General features: G+C 42.9%; 1 protein-coding gene across 1 annotated transcript; it reads left to right on the top strand.

Annotated features, from left to right (window-relative positions):
• Positions 1-956: 956 nt before the first annotated feature.
• On the top strand, positions 957-14,316 carry LOC115156219 (WD repeat domain phosphoinositide-interacting protein 3-like). The gene is made up of 10 exons (XM_029703641.1): positions 957-1,159; positions 2,156-2,230; positions 3,335-3,436; positions 3,731-3,818; positions 7,482-7,576; positions 7,838-8,028; positions 12,370-12,455; positions 12,663-12,764; positions 13,087-13,208; positions 13,614-14,316. The coding sequence occupies exons 1-10, from the start codon at positions 1,093-1,095 to the stop codon at positions 13,718-13,720; spliced, it is 1,035 nt and encodes a 344-aa protein (XP_029559501.1). The 5' UTR covers positions 957-1,092; the 3' UTR covers positions 13,721-14,316.
• Positions 14,317-18,666: the final 4,350 nt, after the last annotated feature.

Genomic DNA, 18,666 nt, shown 5'->3' with positions numbered 1-18,666 from the left:
CAATGATGCACCTGGCCTTGTTCTTGTGGATTCATATAGAACATTTATGCAGCTTTGAATGCTTTAATGTGTGGTATGATTGCTAGTTAGCCTATTGCAGATCTGGACAAACTATCCACCTACGACTATTGTCACTATGAATGGTGGATGGAGGGCAGGATAGAACAGACTGGTAGACTATATTGGCCTGTGGTATAGTAAAGGTTAGTGCGCGGAAAAGCGGAGTGCACAAGGGAAGTACCAAAACAGTATCAAGTACCGCCCCCTAACGTAAATTTCGATCTGTCCTTAAATTACTAAGTCGGATGTTGAGGTCCTGGACTGGAGTGGTTACACGTGGTCTGCAGTTGTGAAGCTGGTTGGACGATTCACTAAAACGACGTTGGAGGCAGCTTACGGCAGAGAAATGAACATTCAATTCTCTGGCAACAGCTCTGGTGGACATTCCTGCTGTCAGCATGCCAATTGCATGCTCCCTCAAAACTTGAGACATCTGTGACATTGTGTTGTGTGACAAAACTGCACGTTTAGAGTGGTCTTTTATTGTCCCCAGCACAAGGTGCACCTGTGTAATGATCATGCTGTTTTTAATAAGCTTCTTGATATGCCACACCTTTCAGGTGGATGGACTATTCTGTCAAAGGAGAAATGCTCACTAACAGGAATGTAAACATATTTGCGCAAAACATTTGAGAGAAATAAGCTTTTTGTGTATATGGAAAGTTTCTGTGACCTTTTATTTCAGCTCATGAAACATGGGACCAACACTTTACATGTTGCGTTTAATGTGTATATTTATGTTGTATCATAATACAGAGAAAAAGAGACCTAGGTCTCAATATGTCTTCAACGTTTAATAAAGGTTAAATAAAATATACAGTGTATTGTTTTTTCACTGTCTTTGGACTAGTACTGAAACGCCCACTCCCAATCAATCGATCGCTCGGTGCTCGTTTGAGCGTCCTGGAACCAATAGCTGTGTCTTTGGCTGTGTTGTTTTTCCTGGCTGGTTGTCTGTGGGACAGGAGGAACGCTAGCTAGCATTCTGTTCAAATTCGGCTAACGTACGCCTGTGATTATCTGATCAAAGTAATGAATTTACTACCATCAAATGCACATGGGAACGGACTGTTGTACGCGGGATTCAACCAGGATCATGGTGAGAAATGGTTTCTTCATCGAAATCGTCTTTGGTTGACAGTTCTGTCGTCGATACCACGCTACCGACGACGTGTTGAGGCCGGGGGTTAACTTTAAACGTTAGTCAGCCTTCGGTAGCTAGCTCGCTAGTTGTTCTCTAGCCATATTAAGTTGTTGTGAAATCGTGATTGGATTGTCATTTGAGCAAACGAAATAATATTACATGTAACAATTTAGATGTAACATCATGACCAGAGCGAGCTAAATGTTATGGATGTGTTAGGCTCTCCCATTTGTGGACAATATAATTTTAGCACTAATGTTGTCTGATGTAAAATAAACATCTGCTAAACTTTCGTTAAATGTATGTTGTAAATAGCCAACATAACGTTACTATTCACTTTACCGTATATACTTGCAGGGTTGTCAAATGTCCTCATCTTTAGCGCCTCTGTCGTTAACAAGCTAACTATCTTAGCGACATAGTAACGGTATAGCACAGATGGTTATAATAAAGATGTTAGAACGTTAGTTTGACAACTGCTAAACTACTAAATAGTTTACATCAAAAGATGGCTAGGTATTTATTTTTTATTTAACCTTTATTTAACCAGGCAGCTCAAGTTGTGAGGGTGGGTGGGTCTAGTTGGCCCTAGCCAGCTTTTTTTCACTGAGCAGTGAATGAATGGGTCTCCTTCCAAACAAATAAATTACTGGTAGCTAATATTCAAACACTCTGTTCAATGCCCACTGTGTGTGCATTCCTCACATGCAGCTTCTGGTTACTGGAGCAGTAGGACAAACTCGGATAGGATAGAGAGAACAGGAACAGATAGGAGGCTGAATGGAAACAGTCTGTCCTTAGTTGACCTTCCATATAATCATGATGTCTTCGAAGACAGACACACATTCTGGCACAAAAGCAGTGATTATCTTGGGTTGTTCATACACTGTGAATTTGTTTGCACCAAGCTTCGATCAGGGTTGTCAGTGGTATTTTCTGTTTTCCTTCCAGGATGCTTTGCTTGCGGAATGGAGAATGGGTTCAGGGTGTACAACGCAGACCCACTCAAAGAGAAAGAAAAACAAGGTAAATATATGTCAAGATAATGACTGTATGAAACATAAAATCATAATTGTCTATAAAAATTTAAAAAAATCATGATTCATCATAATGTGGTTTTCCCACAGTTTACTATTGATCAAAAGTTATGGGGTTACCATTTTATTGATATGTAAAGAAACTAAGTGGGTGAGTAGCAGTGCTTGCAGTAAATCGAGGCCATTTTGCTGCATACCGGGGCCACAGCATTGTGACAGAGAGAGCCAAGGTACTTCCTTCCTGTTCCTGCTGTGTGTGAGACGAGATGGATCTGTCTGTGGCTGGATTGGTACTCTAGTTGGATGAGGAGGGCTATATGAGAAAGTTAATCATTCCGCCACTGATCCCTGCACATGTGACTCCTCACTCCGCACATAACCTGTTCCAAAGTCACTATAGGAAACGACGGCTTACTGTACTGTCTTTAGTACTGTAGGGAAATTATTATTTAAACATTTTTAAATGTAACCTTTATTTAACTAGGCAAGTCAGTTAGAACAAATTGTTATTTACAATGACGTCCTACCTCGGGCAAACCCGGACGACGCAAAGCCAATTGTACTCCGCCCCCTACGGGACTCCCAATCACGGCCGGATGTCATACAGCCTGGATTCGAACCAGGATGTCTGTAGTGACGCCTCTAGCACTGAAATATGATGCCTTAGGACGCTGCGCCGCGCCACTCGGGAGCCCATAGGCCAGGGATAACCTGGTCCTGTTGGGTTGCTTTTTCTGTTCATTGTCCAACCTTTACCTATGTGTGCAGGTGCTAGGATATTGGGTTTCTGTGAGGCATCATGCATGCTGGGAAGGCTTGTTTTAATATGCAGATGGAATGAGTTGTCTGCTATTTACTGTCTGGTACTTTCTTGAAAACGAGTAAAACCTTTGAGATATTAAAACTATATAAATCCTCCTGATCAGGAGTGTATCTTTCTAGTAACATTTTAGAGATCTTGTCGGAATAATATTTTGGATAATTGTGGTGGTTTTTGAGGCAACATCCTTGATTCTCATTGGCTCAGTTTACTCGGCACCTGCCAGATTGACAGCATAATGGCCAATAAGGTGGTTCTGTGTGTGTCTTCCAGAGTTCATGGAGGGTGGGGTCAGCCATGTGGAGATGCTGTTCAGGTGTAACTACCTAGCGCTGGTCGGAGGAGGGAAGAAGCCCAAATACCCACCTAACAAAGGTATGGTTACTGTGTGTGTGGAGCATGTGTTGAACTTACCTGTATCTATGTACTATGAGCATAAGAAATAATATATTTTGGAACCCTCAAAATAACATTTTAAAAAATATTTTTTTATCTGTTAGAAATGTGTCCCTTGCAATTATCTCAATAGTGGTAGACTTTTCCATCAGATTGACCGTATCCAGTTATTTCTTTACATTTGGTCTGAAACTAGAGACAAACGGCATTATCTCACATTAGTCTTCTTGACTGTTGTTAATTCCCACCATGTCCTCTGATGTTTTCCTCTAGTGATGATCTGGGATGACCTGAAGAAAAAGACGGTTATAGAAATTGAGTTCTCCACGGAGGTCAAAGCAGTGAAGCTTCGAAGGGACAGGTACGAACACTTGCCACGTGTTTCTTCTTCCCTCGGGGTGTTTCTATCAACAGTGTTGAGTGCCAATACAACCACACATTGGCCATTTCTCAATATGCGTACCACTGTGCTCCCGAGTGCATTCTCTGAAGACGTTTTCCTGAGTACGTTCTTGTGTGGACGAGAGTGTGAAGAATGCATAAAACATTCCATTTGAGAAGCACTCGCACTCCCCCTACCGTATTACCTCACGCTGCACCTCCCCCTACTGTATTACCTCACGCTCCACCTCCCCATTCACTGAACCTTCTTCCAGCCAGAACAATGGCAACAATAGAGACCAAACAAGATATACACAAAGCAAACGTTTTACTTCATAATTATCAGCTAGATATGTGAATCGTAATAATCTAGCTAGCCAGCTAGTTAAACAGGCAAAAATGACCTAAAACTTCGTTTTTGGACAGTAGATGTACATTTTTCGTGGCTAGCTAGCTAGCCCTATTGAACTATGGACTTACCCATTCACTGAACCGTCTTCCAGCCAGGACAATAGCGTCGAAACAAGAAACAGTACCAGTCATAAGTTTGGACACACCTACCCATTAAAGGGTTTTTCTTTATTTTTACTATTTTCTACATTGCAGAATAATAGTGAAGACATCAAAACTATGAAATTACCCATATGGAATAATGTAGAATCAAAAAAGTGTTAAACAAATCAAAATATATTTTATATTTGAGAATTTTCAAAGTAGCCACCCTTTGCCTTGATAACAGCTTTGCACACTCTTGGCATTCTCTCAACCAGCTTCATGAGGAATGCTTTTCAAACATTCTTGAAGGAGTTCCCACATATGCTGAGCATTTGTTGGCTGCTTTTCCTTCAATCTGTGTTCCAACTCTTCCCAAACCATCTCAATTGGATTGAGTTCGGGTGATTGTGGAGGCCAGGTCATTTGATGCAGCACTCCATCACTCTCCTTGGTCAAATAGGCCTTACACAGCCTGGAGGTGTTTTGGGTCATTGTCCTGTTGAAAAATGATTGTCCCATTAAGCGCAAACCACATGGGATGGCGTATCGCTGCAGAATGCTGTGATTGCCATGCGGATTAAGTGTGCCTTCAATTCTAAATCACTGACAATTTCACCAGCAAAGCACCCCCACACCATCACACCCCCTCCTCCATGCTTCATGGTGGGAACCACACATGCAGAGATCATCCGTTCATTTACTCAGTGTCTCACTAAGACACAGCAGTTGGAACCAAAAATCTCAAATTTGGACCAAAGGACATATTTCCACCGGTCTAATGTCCATTGCTCGTGTTTCTTGGCCCAAGCAAGTCTCTTCTTATTGGTGTCTTTTAGTAGTGGTTTCTTTGCAGCAATTTGACCATGAAGGCCTGATTCACGCAGTCTCTGAACAGTTGATGTTGAGATGTGTCTGTTGAACTCTGTGAAGCATTTATTTGGACTGCAATCTGAGATGCAGTTAACTCTAATGAACTTGTCCTCTGCAGCAGAGGTAACTCTGGGTCTTCCTTTCCTGTGGCGGTCCTCATGAGAGCCAGTTTCATCATAGCGCTTGATGGTTTTTGCGACTGCACTTGGAGAAACTTTCAAAGTAATGATGGACTGTCGTTTCTCTTTGCTTTTTTGAGCTGTTTTTGCCATAATATGGACTGAGCCCTATTTGGTAAAAGACTATCTTCTGTATACCACCTCTATGTTTTCACAACAGAACTGATTGGCTTAAACACATTAAGAAGGAAAGAAATTCAACAAATTCACTTTTAACAAGGCACACATGTTAATTGAAATGCATTCCAAGTGACCACCTCATGAAGCTGGTTGAGAGAATGCCAAAGGGTGGTTGATTTGAATAATCTCAAATATATAATATATTTTGATTTGTTTAACACTTCTTTGGTTACTACATGATTCCATATATGTTATTTTATAGTTTTGATGTTTTCACTATTATTCTACAATGTCGAAAATAGTAAAAATAAAGAAAAACCCTTGAATGAATAGGTGTGTCCAAACTTGGTACTGTATATACTTCATAACAATCAGCTAGCTATATGTGAATTGTAATAATGTAGCCAACCAGATAGTTTAACAGGCAAAATGACCTAAAACTAATATTATGCAAGATACATGTCAAACCTTCGTTGGAAGCTAGCTAACAATTCTTGACTTATTATGGGCTTGTGATCTACGCTACGTAGGCAGGTAAACATGTCAAAATTAACACAGCATATATTTATTAAGGTATCAAGATAAAATATTATAGTCAGGCAACATGAGATATGAATAGGCAACATTTTCATTCCGAAGTTGGAGTTTATTTGCTCTTGCTTCATCCTCCATTGATTTCAATACATTTTGCGTTGTTTTTACGGGGTTGTGTCATATTTCTTTGCATACTTTCCATTGGAGCCTGCATCGATGCATGCTTCAAAATATGTACAAACGGAGTACGCATTCGAGAAGTGCCCTCGTTCTCCGTTTTCATATACTTTAATGTGGACTCATACTCCAACCCTCCCGTGCTCCAATTTGCGTGCTCAGAGCACAGTAGTAAGGATTTTGAGAAACACCCATTGACTACAAATGTACTCACATTTTAGTAAGAATTTAGTACCACTTTAACTCCCTGTTTAAGACCAATTAGGAATGCAGTCGTTGTGTTTCATCATCAATGGCACACACCGATCATGTAAGCATTGCTTACACGCGTAAGCATTTCACTGTTAGTCTACACCTGTTGTTTTACGAAGCATCTGACGAATAAAGTATAATTTAGTTCGATCTGGTTGGAAGTACTGCAGGGCACTGTATTGGGAGTCAAATGAGATATGTAGCTTTAGTTACAGGACAGAGAGGGTGGGAGATGGTACCAGCATTTACATTTTTACATTTGACTCATTTAGCAGACGCTCTTATCCAGAGCGACTTACAGGAACAGTTAGGGTTATGTGCCTTGCTCAAGGGCACATCAACAGATTTTTCACCTACTTGGCTCGTGGAATCGAACCAGCAACATTTCGGTTACTGACCCAACGCTCTTAACCACTAGACTACCTGCTGCCCGTAATAGTACAGTAATAGCAGGCTGGGATTGCACTCCCTCTTCTTAGGCCCAGAACCTGTTGGATTGTCATTACATAGTAACTGGTTGGTAATTATACAGTACTAGGTCCCAATGCAGTAATGGTATAACACTGTATAGATCCTTGTTTCTTTTAGAGAGGACTACTCTGCCTGAAAAGGCAATGACTGTTAAGATGTTCACCTTTTAGGTAACGTTAAAGGGGAAGGTTAGAAGGTAGTATGTCGGTGTCAGGAGTGGTCAAATCAAATTTTATTTGTCACTTGCACATGTTTAGCAGATGTTATTGTGGGTGTAGTGAAATGCTTGTGTTCCTAGCTCCAACAGTGCTGTAGTATCTAACAATTCACAACAATACACACAAATCTAAAAGTAAAATAATGGTATTAAGAAATATATAAATATTAGGACGAGCAATGTCGGAGTGGCATTGACTAGAATACAGTATATACATACGAAATGAGTAAAGCCAATGTTTTCTTACCAGTTTTTCCCCATTGGATTGCTGTATGTTAGTGGGCCAGAAATCTTTAGCCTAATGTCTGTATCTCTCTTATGTCCTCAGGATCGTTGTGGTCCTGGACTCCATGATCAAAGTGTTCACGTTCACCCACAACCCTCATCAGCTGCATGTGTTTGAGACCTGCTATAACCCCAAAGGTCAGTACTACAATACAGACGGACCGACTACTGTCTACTGCAGCTGCCAGATTCCTAAACCAGGCTGCTAAATACAATATTAGACATACTCATAATTGAAGTAAACAAACAATCTTCACAACAGTGTTATATGGGTGTAATGTGTAGCTTCTCCTCTCATCTCTCTCTCCCTCCCTCTCTCTCTCCCCCTCTCCCTCCATTTTAATACACTCTCCCTCCATTTTAATACACTCTCCCTCCATTTGAATACACTCTCCCCAGGTCTGTGTGTGCTGTGTCCCAACAGTAACAACTCTCTCCTGGCGTTCCCGGGCACCCACTCTGGGCATGTGCAGATCGTGGACCTGGCCAACACAGAGAAGCCTCCAGTGGACATCCCCGCCCATGAGGGGGCGCTGTGCTGCATCGCCCTCAACCTGCAGGGAACCAGGATCGCCACCGCCTCCGAGAAAGTAATACAACCCTACTCATTGGCTAAAGGGACATTCCACAGTAACAGAGGGACAGTGAGACTCTGATTTTTTACTTTAAAATGTATGTCAAACAAAAACCAATGATTACAAAGTTAAACAAACCATACAACTCTATGAACAAGGAATACTTTTAACTATTTCCACTGCAAATTGTACAAAACACATTTACTTGAAGAACACTGCAGATGCAAAGTTTGGTAACAGAATGACGGCACAAACAACACCAATCGTCATTCTGTTACCAAACTTTGCATTTGAACTGTTAAAGTAAATGTTTTTTGTAAAATGTTCAGTGGAAATAGTTAAGTATTTTTATTTTATTTCCCCTTTATTTAACCAGGTAGGCAAGTTGAGAACAAGAGGAATTGGCTTTGGGGATGACCAGTGAGATATACCTGCTGCTGCTATGGTTTACCAGTGAGCTGAGATTAGGCGGGGCTTTACCTAGCAAAGACTTATAGATGACCTGGAGCCAGTAGGTTTGGCGACGAATATGAAGCGAGGGCCAGCCAACGAGAGCATACAGGTCGCAGTGGTGGGTAGTATAGGGGGCTTTGGTGACAAAACGGATGGCTCTGTGATAGACTGCATCCAATTTGCTGAGTAGAGTGTTGGAGGCTATTTTGTAAATGACATCGCCGAAGTCGAGGATCGGTAGGATACTCAGTTTTACGAGGGTATGTTTGGCAGCATGATTGAAGGATGCTTTGTTGCGAAATAGGAAGCCGATTCTAGATTTAATTTTGGATTGGAGATGTGAGTCTGGAAGGAGAGTTTACAGTCTAACCAGACATTTAAGTATTTGTAGTTGTCCACATTTTCTAAGTCATAACCGTCCAGAGTAGTGATGCTGGACGGGCGGGCAGGTGCGGGCAGCGATCGGTTGAAGAGCATGCATTTACAGAGTGGTGTCGTCTGCGTAGAGGTGGATCAGAGAATCATCAGCAGCAAGAGCGACATCATTGATGTATACAGGGAAAAGAGTCGGCCCTAGAATTTAACCCTGTGGCACCCCCATAGACTGCCAGAGGTCCGGACAACAGGCCCTCCGATTTGACACACGGAACTCTGTCTGAGAAGTAGTTGGTGAACCAGGCGAGGCAGTCATTTGAGAAACCAAGGTTGTTGAGTCTGCCGATAAGAATGTGGTGATTGACAGAGTCGAAAGCCTTGGCCAGGTCGATGAATACAGCTGCACAGTATTGTCTCTTATCGATGGCGGTTATGATATCGTTTAGGACCTTGAGCATGGCTGAGGTGCACCCATGACCAGCTTGGAAACCAGATTGCATAGCGGAGAGGGTATGGTGGGATTTGAAATGGTCAGTGATCTGTTTGTTAACTTGGCTTTCGAAGACCTTAGAAAGGCAGCGTAGGACAGATATAGGTCTGTAGCAGTTTGGGTCTAGAGTGTCTCACCTTTGAAGAGGGGGATGACCTCGGCAGCTTTCCAATCTTTGGGGATCTCAGACGATATGAAAGAGAGGTTGAACAGGCTAGTAATAGGGGTTGCAACAATTTCGGCAGATCATTTTAGAAAGAGAGGGTCCAGATTGTCTAGTCCGTCTGATTTTTAGAGGTCCAGATTTTACAGCTCTTTCAGAACATCTGGTATCTGGATTTGGGTAAAGGAGAAATGGGGGAAGCTTGGGCAAGATGCTGTGGGGGGGGTGCAGGGCTTTTGACCGGGGTAGGGGTAGCCAGGTGGAAAGCATGGCCAGCCGTAGAAAAATGCTTATTGAAATTCTCAATTATCGTGGATTTATCGGTGGTGACAGTGTTTTCTAGCCTCAGTACAGTGGGCAGCTGGGAGGAGGTGCTCTTATTCTCGATGGACTTTACAATGTCCCAGAACTTTTTGTAGTTTGTGCAACAAGATGCACATTTCTGTTTGAAAAAGCTAGCCTTTGCTTTCCTAACTTCCTGTGTATATTGGTTCTTAACTTCCCTAAAATGTTACATATCGCGGGGGCTATTCGATGTTAATGCAGTACGCCACAGGATGTTTTTGTGCTGGTCAAGGGCAGTCAGGTCTGGAGTGAACCAAGGGCTATATCTGTTCCTGGTTCTACATTTTTTTTGAATGGGGCATGCTTATTTAAGATGGTGAGGAAAGCACCTTTAAAGAATTACCAGGCATTCTCTACTGACAGAATGAGGTCAGTATCCTTCCAGGATACCCGGGCCAGGTCGATTAGAAAGGCCTGCTCGCTGAAGTGTTTTAGGGAGCGTTTGACAGTGATGAGGGGTGGTCGTTTGACCGCAGACCCATTACGTACGCAGGCAATGAGGCAGTAATCGCTGAGATCCTGGTTGAAGACAGCAGAGGTGTATTTGGATGGCAGGTTGGTTAGGATGATATCTATGAGGGTGCCCGTGTTTACGGATTTGGGGTTGTACCTGGTAGGTTCATTGATAATTTGTGTGAAATTGAGGGCATCAGGCTTAGATTGTAGGATGGCCGGGGTGTTAACCATGTCCCTGTTTAGGTCACCTAACAGTACGAGCTGAACTCTGAAGATAGATGGGGGGGCAATCAATTCACATATGGTGTCCAGGGCACAGCTGGGGGCAGAAGGTGGTCTATAGCAAGCGGCAAAGGTGAGAGACTTGTTTCTGGAAAGGTGGATTTTTAAAAGTAGAAGCTCAAATTGTGCACAGACCTGGATAGTAAGATAGAACTCTGCAGGCTATCTCTGCAGTAGATTGTAACTCCGCCCCCTTTGGCAGTTCTAACCAAAACAGCAATGGACAAGGCATATTAACATTAGGGACAGGCTTGCGTAGCCGAGTGATCATAGGGTCCAGTGAATAGCGGCTGGAGACACGGCGATTCAGACAGCTAGCGGGCCGGGGCTAGCAGAAGGGCCTTAGAGGGACGTCGCGACGGAAGAAGTCTGTTGTAGCCCCCTCGTGCGGTTTCGTCTGCAGACCAGTTGTGATGGATTAGCAGGGCTCTGTAGTAAAAGGGTCTAGGCCAATTGGCAAAATAGGTATAGTAGCCCAAGAAATTGGCTGATGGCCTCTTCAGCTAACAGTCCGATATGCTCTAGACAGCTAGTGGGCCGCGGCTAGCAGGCTAGCAGATGCGCATTCAGGGGACGTCGCGACGGAGGAGCCTGTTGAAAAACCCCCTCGGGCGGATTACGTCGGTAGTCCAGTCGTGCTGAATCGGCGGGGCTCCGTATCGGCAGTAAAAGGGGTCCAGGCCATTTGGCAAAATAGGTATTGTAGCCCAAGGAGTGGCTGATGGACCTCTTCAGCTAGCCGGGAGATGGGCCTAGCATAGGCTAGCTCCAGGCTAATTGGTGTTTGCTTTGGGACAGAGACATTAGCCAGGAGTAGCCACTTGGATAGCAGTTAGCTAGCTGCGATGATCCAGGTGAAAAGGTTCAGAGCTTGCGGTAGGAATCTGGAGATATGGAGAAGAAGAAGTCCGATATGCTCTGGGTTGAATCGTGCTGTGCAGACTGGCAGGAGTTGTCCGGGCTAAAGGTTAGCTGATGACCGCTAGCTGACTACCAGCTAGTAGCTAGTTAGCTGGCTAGCTTCTGTTGGGGGTTCCAGTTCTAAAGTAAAGAACATAGCAGATCCATACCATATTGGGTGAGACGGGTTGCAGGAGAGTTAGTTGAGGTTAAGAAAATATAAAATATATGCGAAGAAAAAAGATATATACACGGGACACGACAAGACGAAGACAAAGACGCCTGACTGCTACGCCATCTTGGATTCAAGTTCTCACCAGTCGATAGTCCTTGTTCATAGAGTTGTATGGTTTGTTTAACTTTGCAATCATTGTTTTTTGTTTGACATACTCTTTTTTTTCTTTTTTTTTTTTACTTTAAAATGTATGTGTCACACAACGTTGAATTGCTCTTAACCCTTTTACCACTACTTCTGGGCTTAGACGGTACCTTTTGTCTCTACAACTGGTTGTCATGGTTGCTTGTAGACGAGGCGCAACCAACTCCCAACTGGTTGTCATGGTTGCTTGTAGACGAGGCGCAACCAACTCCCAACTGGTTGTCATGGTTGCTTGTAGACGAGGCGCAACCAACTCCCAACTGGTTGTCATGGTTGCTTGTAGACGAGGCGTAACCAACTCCCAACTGGTTGTCATGGTTGCTTGTAGACGAGGCGTAACCAACTCCCAACTGGTTGTCATGGTTGCTTGTAGACGAGGCGTAACCAACTCCCAACTGGTTGTCATGGTTGCTTGTAGACGAGGCGTAACCAACTCCCAACTGGTTGTCATGGTTGCTTGTAGACGAGGCATAACCAACTCCCAACACCGTGTCTCTGTTTATTTCTCTCCAGGGGACCCTGATCAGAATATTTGACACCATGGCAGGTCACCTGATTCAGGAGTTGAGGCGAGGGTCACAGGCCGCTAACATCTACTGGTGAGAACAACTAACCGACCTGGGTCTCTTCTTCACCTCATATTAGATGTGACAAATGAACTAATGTTTCCATTTTGAGTCATTTAAGCAGATGTTCTGATCCCGAGTGCATCCATCTTAAGGTTGTTCGGTACGACGACCACATATTAGTCATAGTAAGTTGTTGTTCTAGTCCTGATTGGTAATCCTCTGTTCCCCCTTCCCCAGCATCAACTTCAACCAGGACGCGTCCCTCATCTGTCTGTCTAGTGACCATGGTACAGTCCACATATTTGCTGCAGAGGACCCCAAGAGGAACAAACAATCCAGGTCTGTCTGATTTGATTTGTCTGAGACAAACGTTTCAACTTTTTATGCACTTTGTGACTGGAACTCTTAAAAGGTCCAAATACTGCAACATTGATCGTAGATTAAAGTACTGCCTTGGTGCCAGTGGTGATAAAGCTCTTTTTGAGAGAGCTATCTATATTATGGGCGGTTCAATAAGAGTAACTTTGAAGTGAGCACATTTTGTTTTTCAATGTTAATCTTTAAACCAGCCACCATTCCAAACCCATTCCCGAATCCTTGTTTTGTTTCCTATAAATTCAAAACCCATCCCTGAATCATTGTTGTTTCCTTTTATCCTTAGCTTAGCCTCGGCCAGTTTCCTTCCTAAGTACTTCAGCTCCAAGTGGAGCTTCTCCAAGTTCCAGGTTCCATCAAATTCGCCGTGTGTGTGTGCCTTCGGAACAGAACCCAACTCTGTCATAGGTGAGTTGTGTGTGTGTGTGTGTGGTAGTATTGCTCTCTGTGTACATGTTTGCGTTGGCACACCTCTGGAACAGAGCCGAGTGCAGTCATAAATTAGTCATACTCCAGCTACTTCCTGCTTCCTGTCCAGTGTCTATAAACGCATTCAGCTTGACATTTCTTCCATGTTGACTCATTTTATTGTTGACCTGACACTACTTATTTGATTGTTTTATTGTTGACACCATTCTAGACTTTGAGCGGGAAACTGTGTTCTTACATTTGTGGATACATTCTCTTATTGGGGACACTCTCTCTCTCGCTCTCTCTCGCTCTCTCTCGCTCTCTCTCGCTCTCTCTCTCTCCTCTCTCCTCTCTCCTCTCTCTCTCTCTCCTCTCTCCTCTCTCCTCTCTCTCTCTCCTCAGCCATTTGTGCTGACGGCAGCTACTACAAGTTCCTGTTCAACCCGAAGGGGGAGTGTTCCCGAGACGTCTATGCCCAGTTCCTGGAGATGACTGATGAGAAGATCTGACCTTTAACCCAGACTCCTCCTGCGGACAGACGTGTGTTTATTTTCTAGAGCAGGAGGACAAGGGGGAGATGGACAGAAGGAAGAGGTTAGGTGTCTCTGCGCACCCAGTGCTGATAGACTCTCAATGGAGGGAAGGAGAGAGGGAGACCGCCTCAGAAACGACCGAAGACGGATGGAGGGAGTGATGAATGAAGTCAATGTCCTCTCTGACACAAACTACTTAGAGACCATCCTTGAACAACTAGCGAAGGACAGACAGATGGACAGACTGTCACCTGGACCTTGTTGTCCTGCTACTCTGAGAAACAAACAGGGAAATGTATTTTTGTTGCTTTTTAAAGATGTCTTCCGTGGAATTTACAATGATCGGTCGACTATTCTGGTTATTTTTTTTAAAGGCGTATAGCGTTGATTCCAATGGGTATATACATAGAAAAATAAATATTGTAAACTAACACCACCTAATCTAACTATAGGGAGTGCCTCTGAGCTGAATCAATATTGGAGTGTGTATATACTCGCATATGTGCCTTCAGGAAGTATTCATAACCCTTGACTTATTCCTCATTTTGTTGTTACAGCCTGAATTCAAAATTGATTAAATATATATAAAAAAAAATTGCACACATCTACACACAATACCTCATAATGACTAAGTGAAAACATGCTTTTAGAAATGTTTACCAATATATATAAAATGAAATGCAGACATATCTAATTTATATAAGTATTCACACCCTTGAGTCAATACTTTGTAAAAGCACCTTTGACAGTGATTACAGCTGTGAGTCTGTCTGGGTAAGTCTCTAAGAGTTTTCCACACCTGGATTGTGCAACATTTGCCCATTATTCTCTTCAAAATGTTTCAAGCTCTAAAATTGGTTGTTGATTGTTGCTAGACAACCATTTTCATGTCTTGCCATAGATTTTCAAGTAGATTTAAGTCAAAACACTAACTCAGCCACTCAGTAACATTCACTGTCTTCTTGGTAAGCAACTCCAGTGTAGATTTGGCCTTGTGTTTTGGGTTATTGTCCTGCTGAAAGGTGAATTCATCTCCGAGTGTCTGCTGGAAAGCAGACTGAACCAGTTTTCCTCTGGGATTTTGCCTGTGCTTAGCTCTATTCTGTTAATTTTTTTATACTAAAAAACTCCCCTGTCCTTAACAATTACAGTCATAGTCATAACATGATGCAGCCACCACTATGCTTGAAAATATGGAGAGTGGTACTCATTAATGTTTGGCGCAAATCCAACACTTTGTATTCAGGAGAAAGATGTAATTGCTTTGCCACGTTTTGCAGTATTAGTTTAGTGTCTTGTTACAAACAGGATGTATGTTTTTGGAATGTTTGTATTATCTACAGGCTTACTTATTTTCACTCTTTCAATTAGGTTAGTATTGTGGAGTAACTGCAATGTGTTTGATCCATCCTCAGTGTTCTCCTAACACAGCCATTAAACTCTGTAACTGTTTTAAGGTCACTATTGGGCTCATGGTGAAGTCCCTGAGCAGTTTCCTTTCTCTCTGGCAACTGAGTTAGTGACTGGGTGTATTGATACACTATCCAGAGTGTAATTAATGACTTCACCATGCTCAAAGGGATATTCAATGTCTTCTTTTTGTTTTTTTTACTCATCTACCAATAGGTGCCCTTCTTTACAAGGCATTGGAAAACCCCCCTGGTCTTTGTGGTTGAATCTGTGTTTTAAATTCACTGCTCGACCTTACAATTATCTGTATGTGTGGGGTACAGAATTTAGGTAGTCATTTCAAAATCATGTTAAACACTTATTGCACACAGAGCGAGTCTATGCAACTTACTATGTGACTTAAGCAAATTTTTACTCCTAAATGTATTTAGGCTTGCCATAACAAAGTGTTTGAATGCTTATTGACTCAATACATTTCAGTTTTCATTTGTAATTCATTTGTAAAAAATGTCACTTTCACATTTTGGGGTATTGTGGTTAAGCCAGTGACAAACAAATCTCAATTTAATAAATGTTTTATTCTGGCTGTAACACAAAATGTGGGAAAAATCTAAGGGTATGAATACTTCCTGAAGGCACTGTACATATGCATATTTGGGTGGGATTTCACAAGGTAAGATCTTTGAGTTAGCAAGATGGGTAAACACTTAGAAATAGATCTTTCACCCATTAAGGGGCGGCAGGTAGCCTAGTGGTTAGAGCATTGGGCCAGTAACCAAAAGTTTGCTGGATCGTATCCCCGAGCTGACAAGGTAAAAGTCTGTCATCCTGCCCCTGGACAAGGCAGGTAACCCACTGTTCCCCAGTAGGCTGTCATTGTAAATAAGAATTTGTTCTTAACTGACTTGCCTAGTTAAATTTTAAAAAGTTCCTATTTTTATATGAGCTTGAAGCTTCAGTTTTGATTTACAGTGGTTTATCTGGTTAACCTCAGGGATTCCTCTTGGTGAAACCTCACCCTGGTAGAGTTTAGCTTTTACTCGCTGTATAAACACAATGAATGCGCCAGACTGAACATAAGTAACTTACTGCATATAGACTGTAGAGAGTAAGAACTCTCATGATGAATGTTTCGCTTTTCCTGTCATTTCATGTTGTAGCTTACTATGTATGTATGTGTAATATTCTTGACGTGAGTCTCGCCCTCCTTGTGGAGAGGGAATATATTAGTTACAACTCTAGTTAGTACCTATAAAGCACTGATTTGGGGCTAGATTCAATCCCATCGCCCCTTTTTGAGCTATGCACCTTTTTTAAAGGCAATGTTTCCGTGTTCGAGGAGACAGCATTCGTGGTAAATGCTGCATATGTCGGCTCAATCGGAAATGAATGTCAATTGTGCTATAACGCAGCTCTTCCGCGGTACGGATTGAATCTAGGCCCAAGTACTTGGATCTTTACATTGAGTTTTGAGCATAATCAAACTCGGAAACTTGATCAGTCTCAGATGATTTTCAATGACGTATATCTTCCTAATTCTTTCAAAGAAACCAATGTTTATCATACATCCGTTTATGAATGAATACAACCGTTTTCCCAGAACCAAGCCTTCCCGGTCATTGTGGAAACTGCTGCAATATTCTGCCGTGATCAAAGTGCATTTCCACCCCCTTTGCTTACATTTTAAAAATCTGCTTTCAAGATTAAATGAAAGTCTTATGAGTGACACATTCTAGCTGAATTAAACCAAAATCCACTTCCTTGTGTGACTCAATGCGCACACATTCCTTTTTGGTGAGGTTTAATTGGCTGGTGTAGTTTGCCTCTTGAAGAGAGAACTCTCTTCTGCTTGCTCACTAGGGCCAGCTTGAGCAAGCTTCTGCATAAATTATCTGATCTACAAATGATGGTAACATTTGTGGATGTACAAGCAGTATTGACTTTAGAGCCTATCTCATGTTTGTCACAGTATCAGGTCCAGCTTTTTTGCCCATGTATGTGACCTTACAATGCAGTACTACAATGTATTTTTCTGTATCTTTCAGTATATTTCTGATTTGTCCGACGCACATTTCTCTTTCAGTTTGAATTCAATGGGAACCGCTCTCTGAATGCATTTCACTTGTTGCATCCAGCTCTGATTGTACATATGTCAGGGGAATTTAATCCCTACACACTTCACAATGTGAAGACCCCCCCCCCCACACACACACACACACAACACTATGCTGCCATTTAACTACATATGGACGTGAAACAAACTCCTGTTTATGTGACACATTCAAAATGATTGTAAAATCCTGCATTTAAATTTGTAAATAAAACGTCATGTCCGTATGGACATTTGTACATGACCTGGTGTACTGTGTGCAACTTAAAGGTAGTGTGTAATCTGTTTTAGTATGTTATTGCTTCATATGCTTTCACAAGGTTACTTTAGTTTAGGAGGAACCATGCTTGGTCTGAAAACAACTACCCAACCCCTCCCCTAGCCGGCTGTTTAACCCCTCCCCTAGCCAGCTGTTAACCCCTCCCCTAGCCCTCTGTTAACCCCTCCCCTAGCCCTCTGTTAACCCCTCCCCTAGCCAGCTGTTAACCCCTCACCTAGCCGGCTGTTAACCCCTCCTCTAGCCAGCTGTTAACCCCTCCCCTAGCCGGCTGTTAACCCCTCCCCTAATATGTTTCTAAACATTAATGGGGAGGCTACCATGATTACGGATAATCCTGAATGTTGCACAAATAAAATACCCCCATGGACCTCGCTTTGTGCATGGGGTCAATGTCATGCTGAAACAGGAAAGGGGTTCCCCAAACTGTTGCCACAAAGTTGGAAGCACAGAATAGTCTAGAATGTCATTGTATGCTATAGCGCTAAGATTTCCCTTCACTGGAACTAAGGGGCTTAGCCTGAACCCTGAAAAACAGCCCCAGACCATTATTCCTCCTCCACCAAACTTTACAGTTGGCACAATGCATTGGGGCAGGTAGCGTTCTCCTGGTTTCCGCCAAACCCAGAATCGTCCATTGGACTGCCAGATGGTGAAGCGTGATTCATCACTCCAGAGAAAGCGTTTCCACTGCTCCAATGACGGCGAGCTTTACACCTCTCCAGCCGACGCTAGACATTGCGCATGGTGATCTTAAGCTTGTATGCGGCTGCATCTGCCATGGAAACCCATTTCATGAAACTCTCAATGGACAGTTCTTGTGCTGACGTTGCTTCCAGAGGCAGTTTCGATCTCGGTAGTGAGTGTTGCAACCGAGGACAGACGATTTTTATGCGCAACGTGCTTCAGCAATCGGCGGTCCCGTTCTGTGAGCTTGTGTGGCCTACCACTTCGCAGCTGAGCCGTTGTTGCTCCTAGATGTTTCCACTTCACATAACCGGAGCAGTTGACCGGAGCAGCTCTATCAGGGCTAGACAAACTACAAAGGTGCTGAAAAGGTGGCATCCTATGACGGTGCCACGTTGAAAGTCACTGAGCTCTTCAGCAAGGCCCTTCTACTGTCAA

The sequence above is a fragment of the Salmo trutta genome, chromosome 2, assembly GCF_901001165.1.
Source record: "Salmo trutta chromosome 2, fSalTru1.1, whole genome shotgun sequence".
Classification (NCBI taxonomy): domain Eukaryota; kingdom Metazoa; phylum Chordata; class Actinopteri; order Salmoniformes; family Salmonidae; genus Salmo; species Salmo trutta.
The sequence above is the reverse complement of the archived record's forward strand: the minus strand, read 5'-3'. Positions and strand labels throughout refer to the sequence as shown.

Excerpts from the sequence above, each read along its gene's own strand:
- LOC115156219 (XM_029703641.1), top strand. The coding sequence starts at position 1,093 with ATGAATTTACTACCATCAAATGCACATGGGAACGGACTGTTGTACGCG. Across the intron at positions 2,231-3,334 it reads CAAAGAGAAAGAAAAACAAG|AGTTCATGGAGGGTGGGGTC; the intron begins GTAAATATATGT and ends TGTGTCTTCCAG. Across the intron at positions 13,209-13,613 it reads AGAACCCAACTCTGTCATAG|CCATTTGTGCTGACGGCAGC; the intron begins GTGAGTTGTGTG and ends CTCTCTCCTCAG.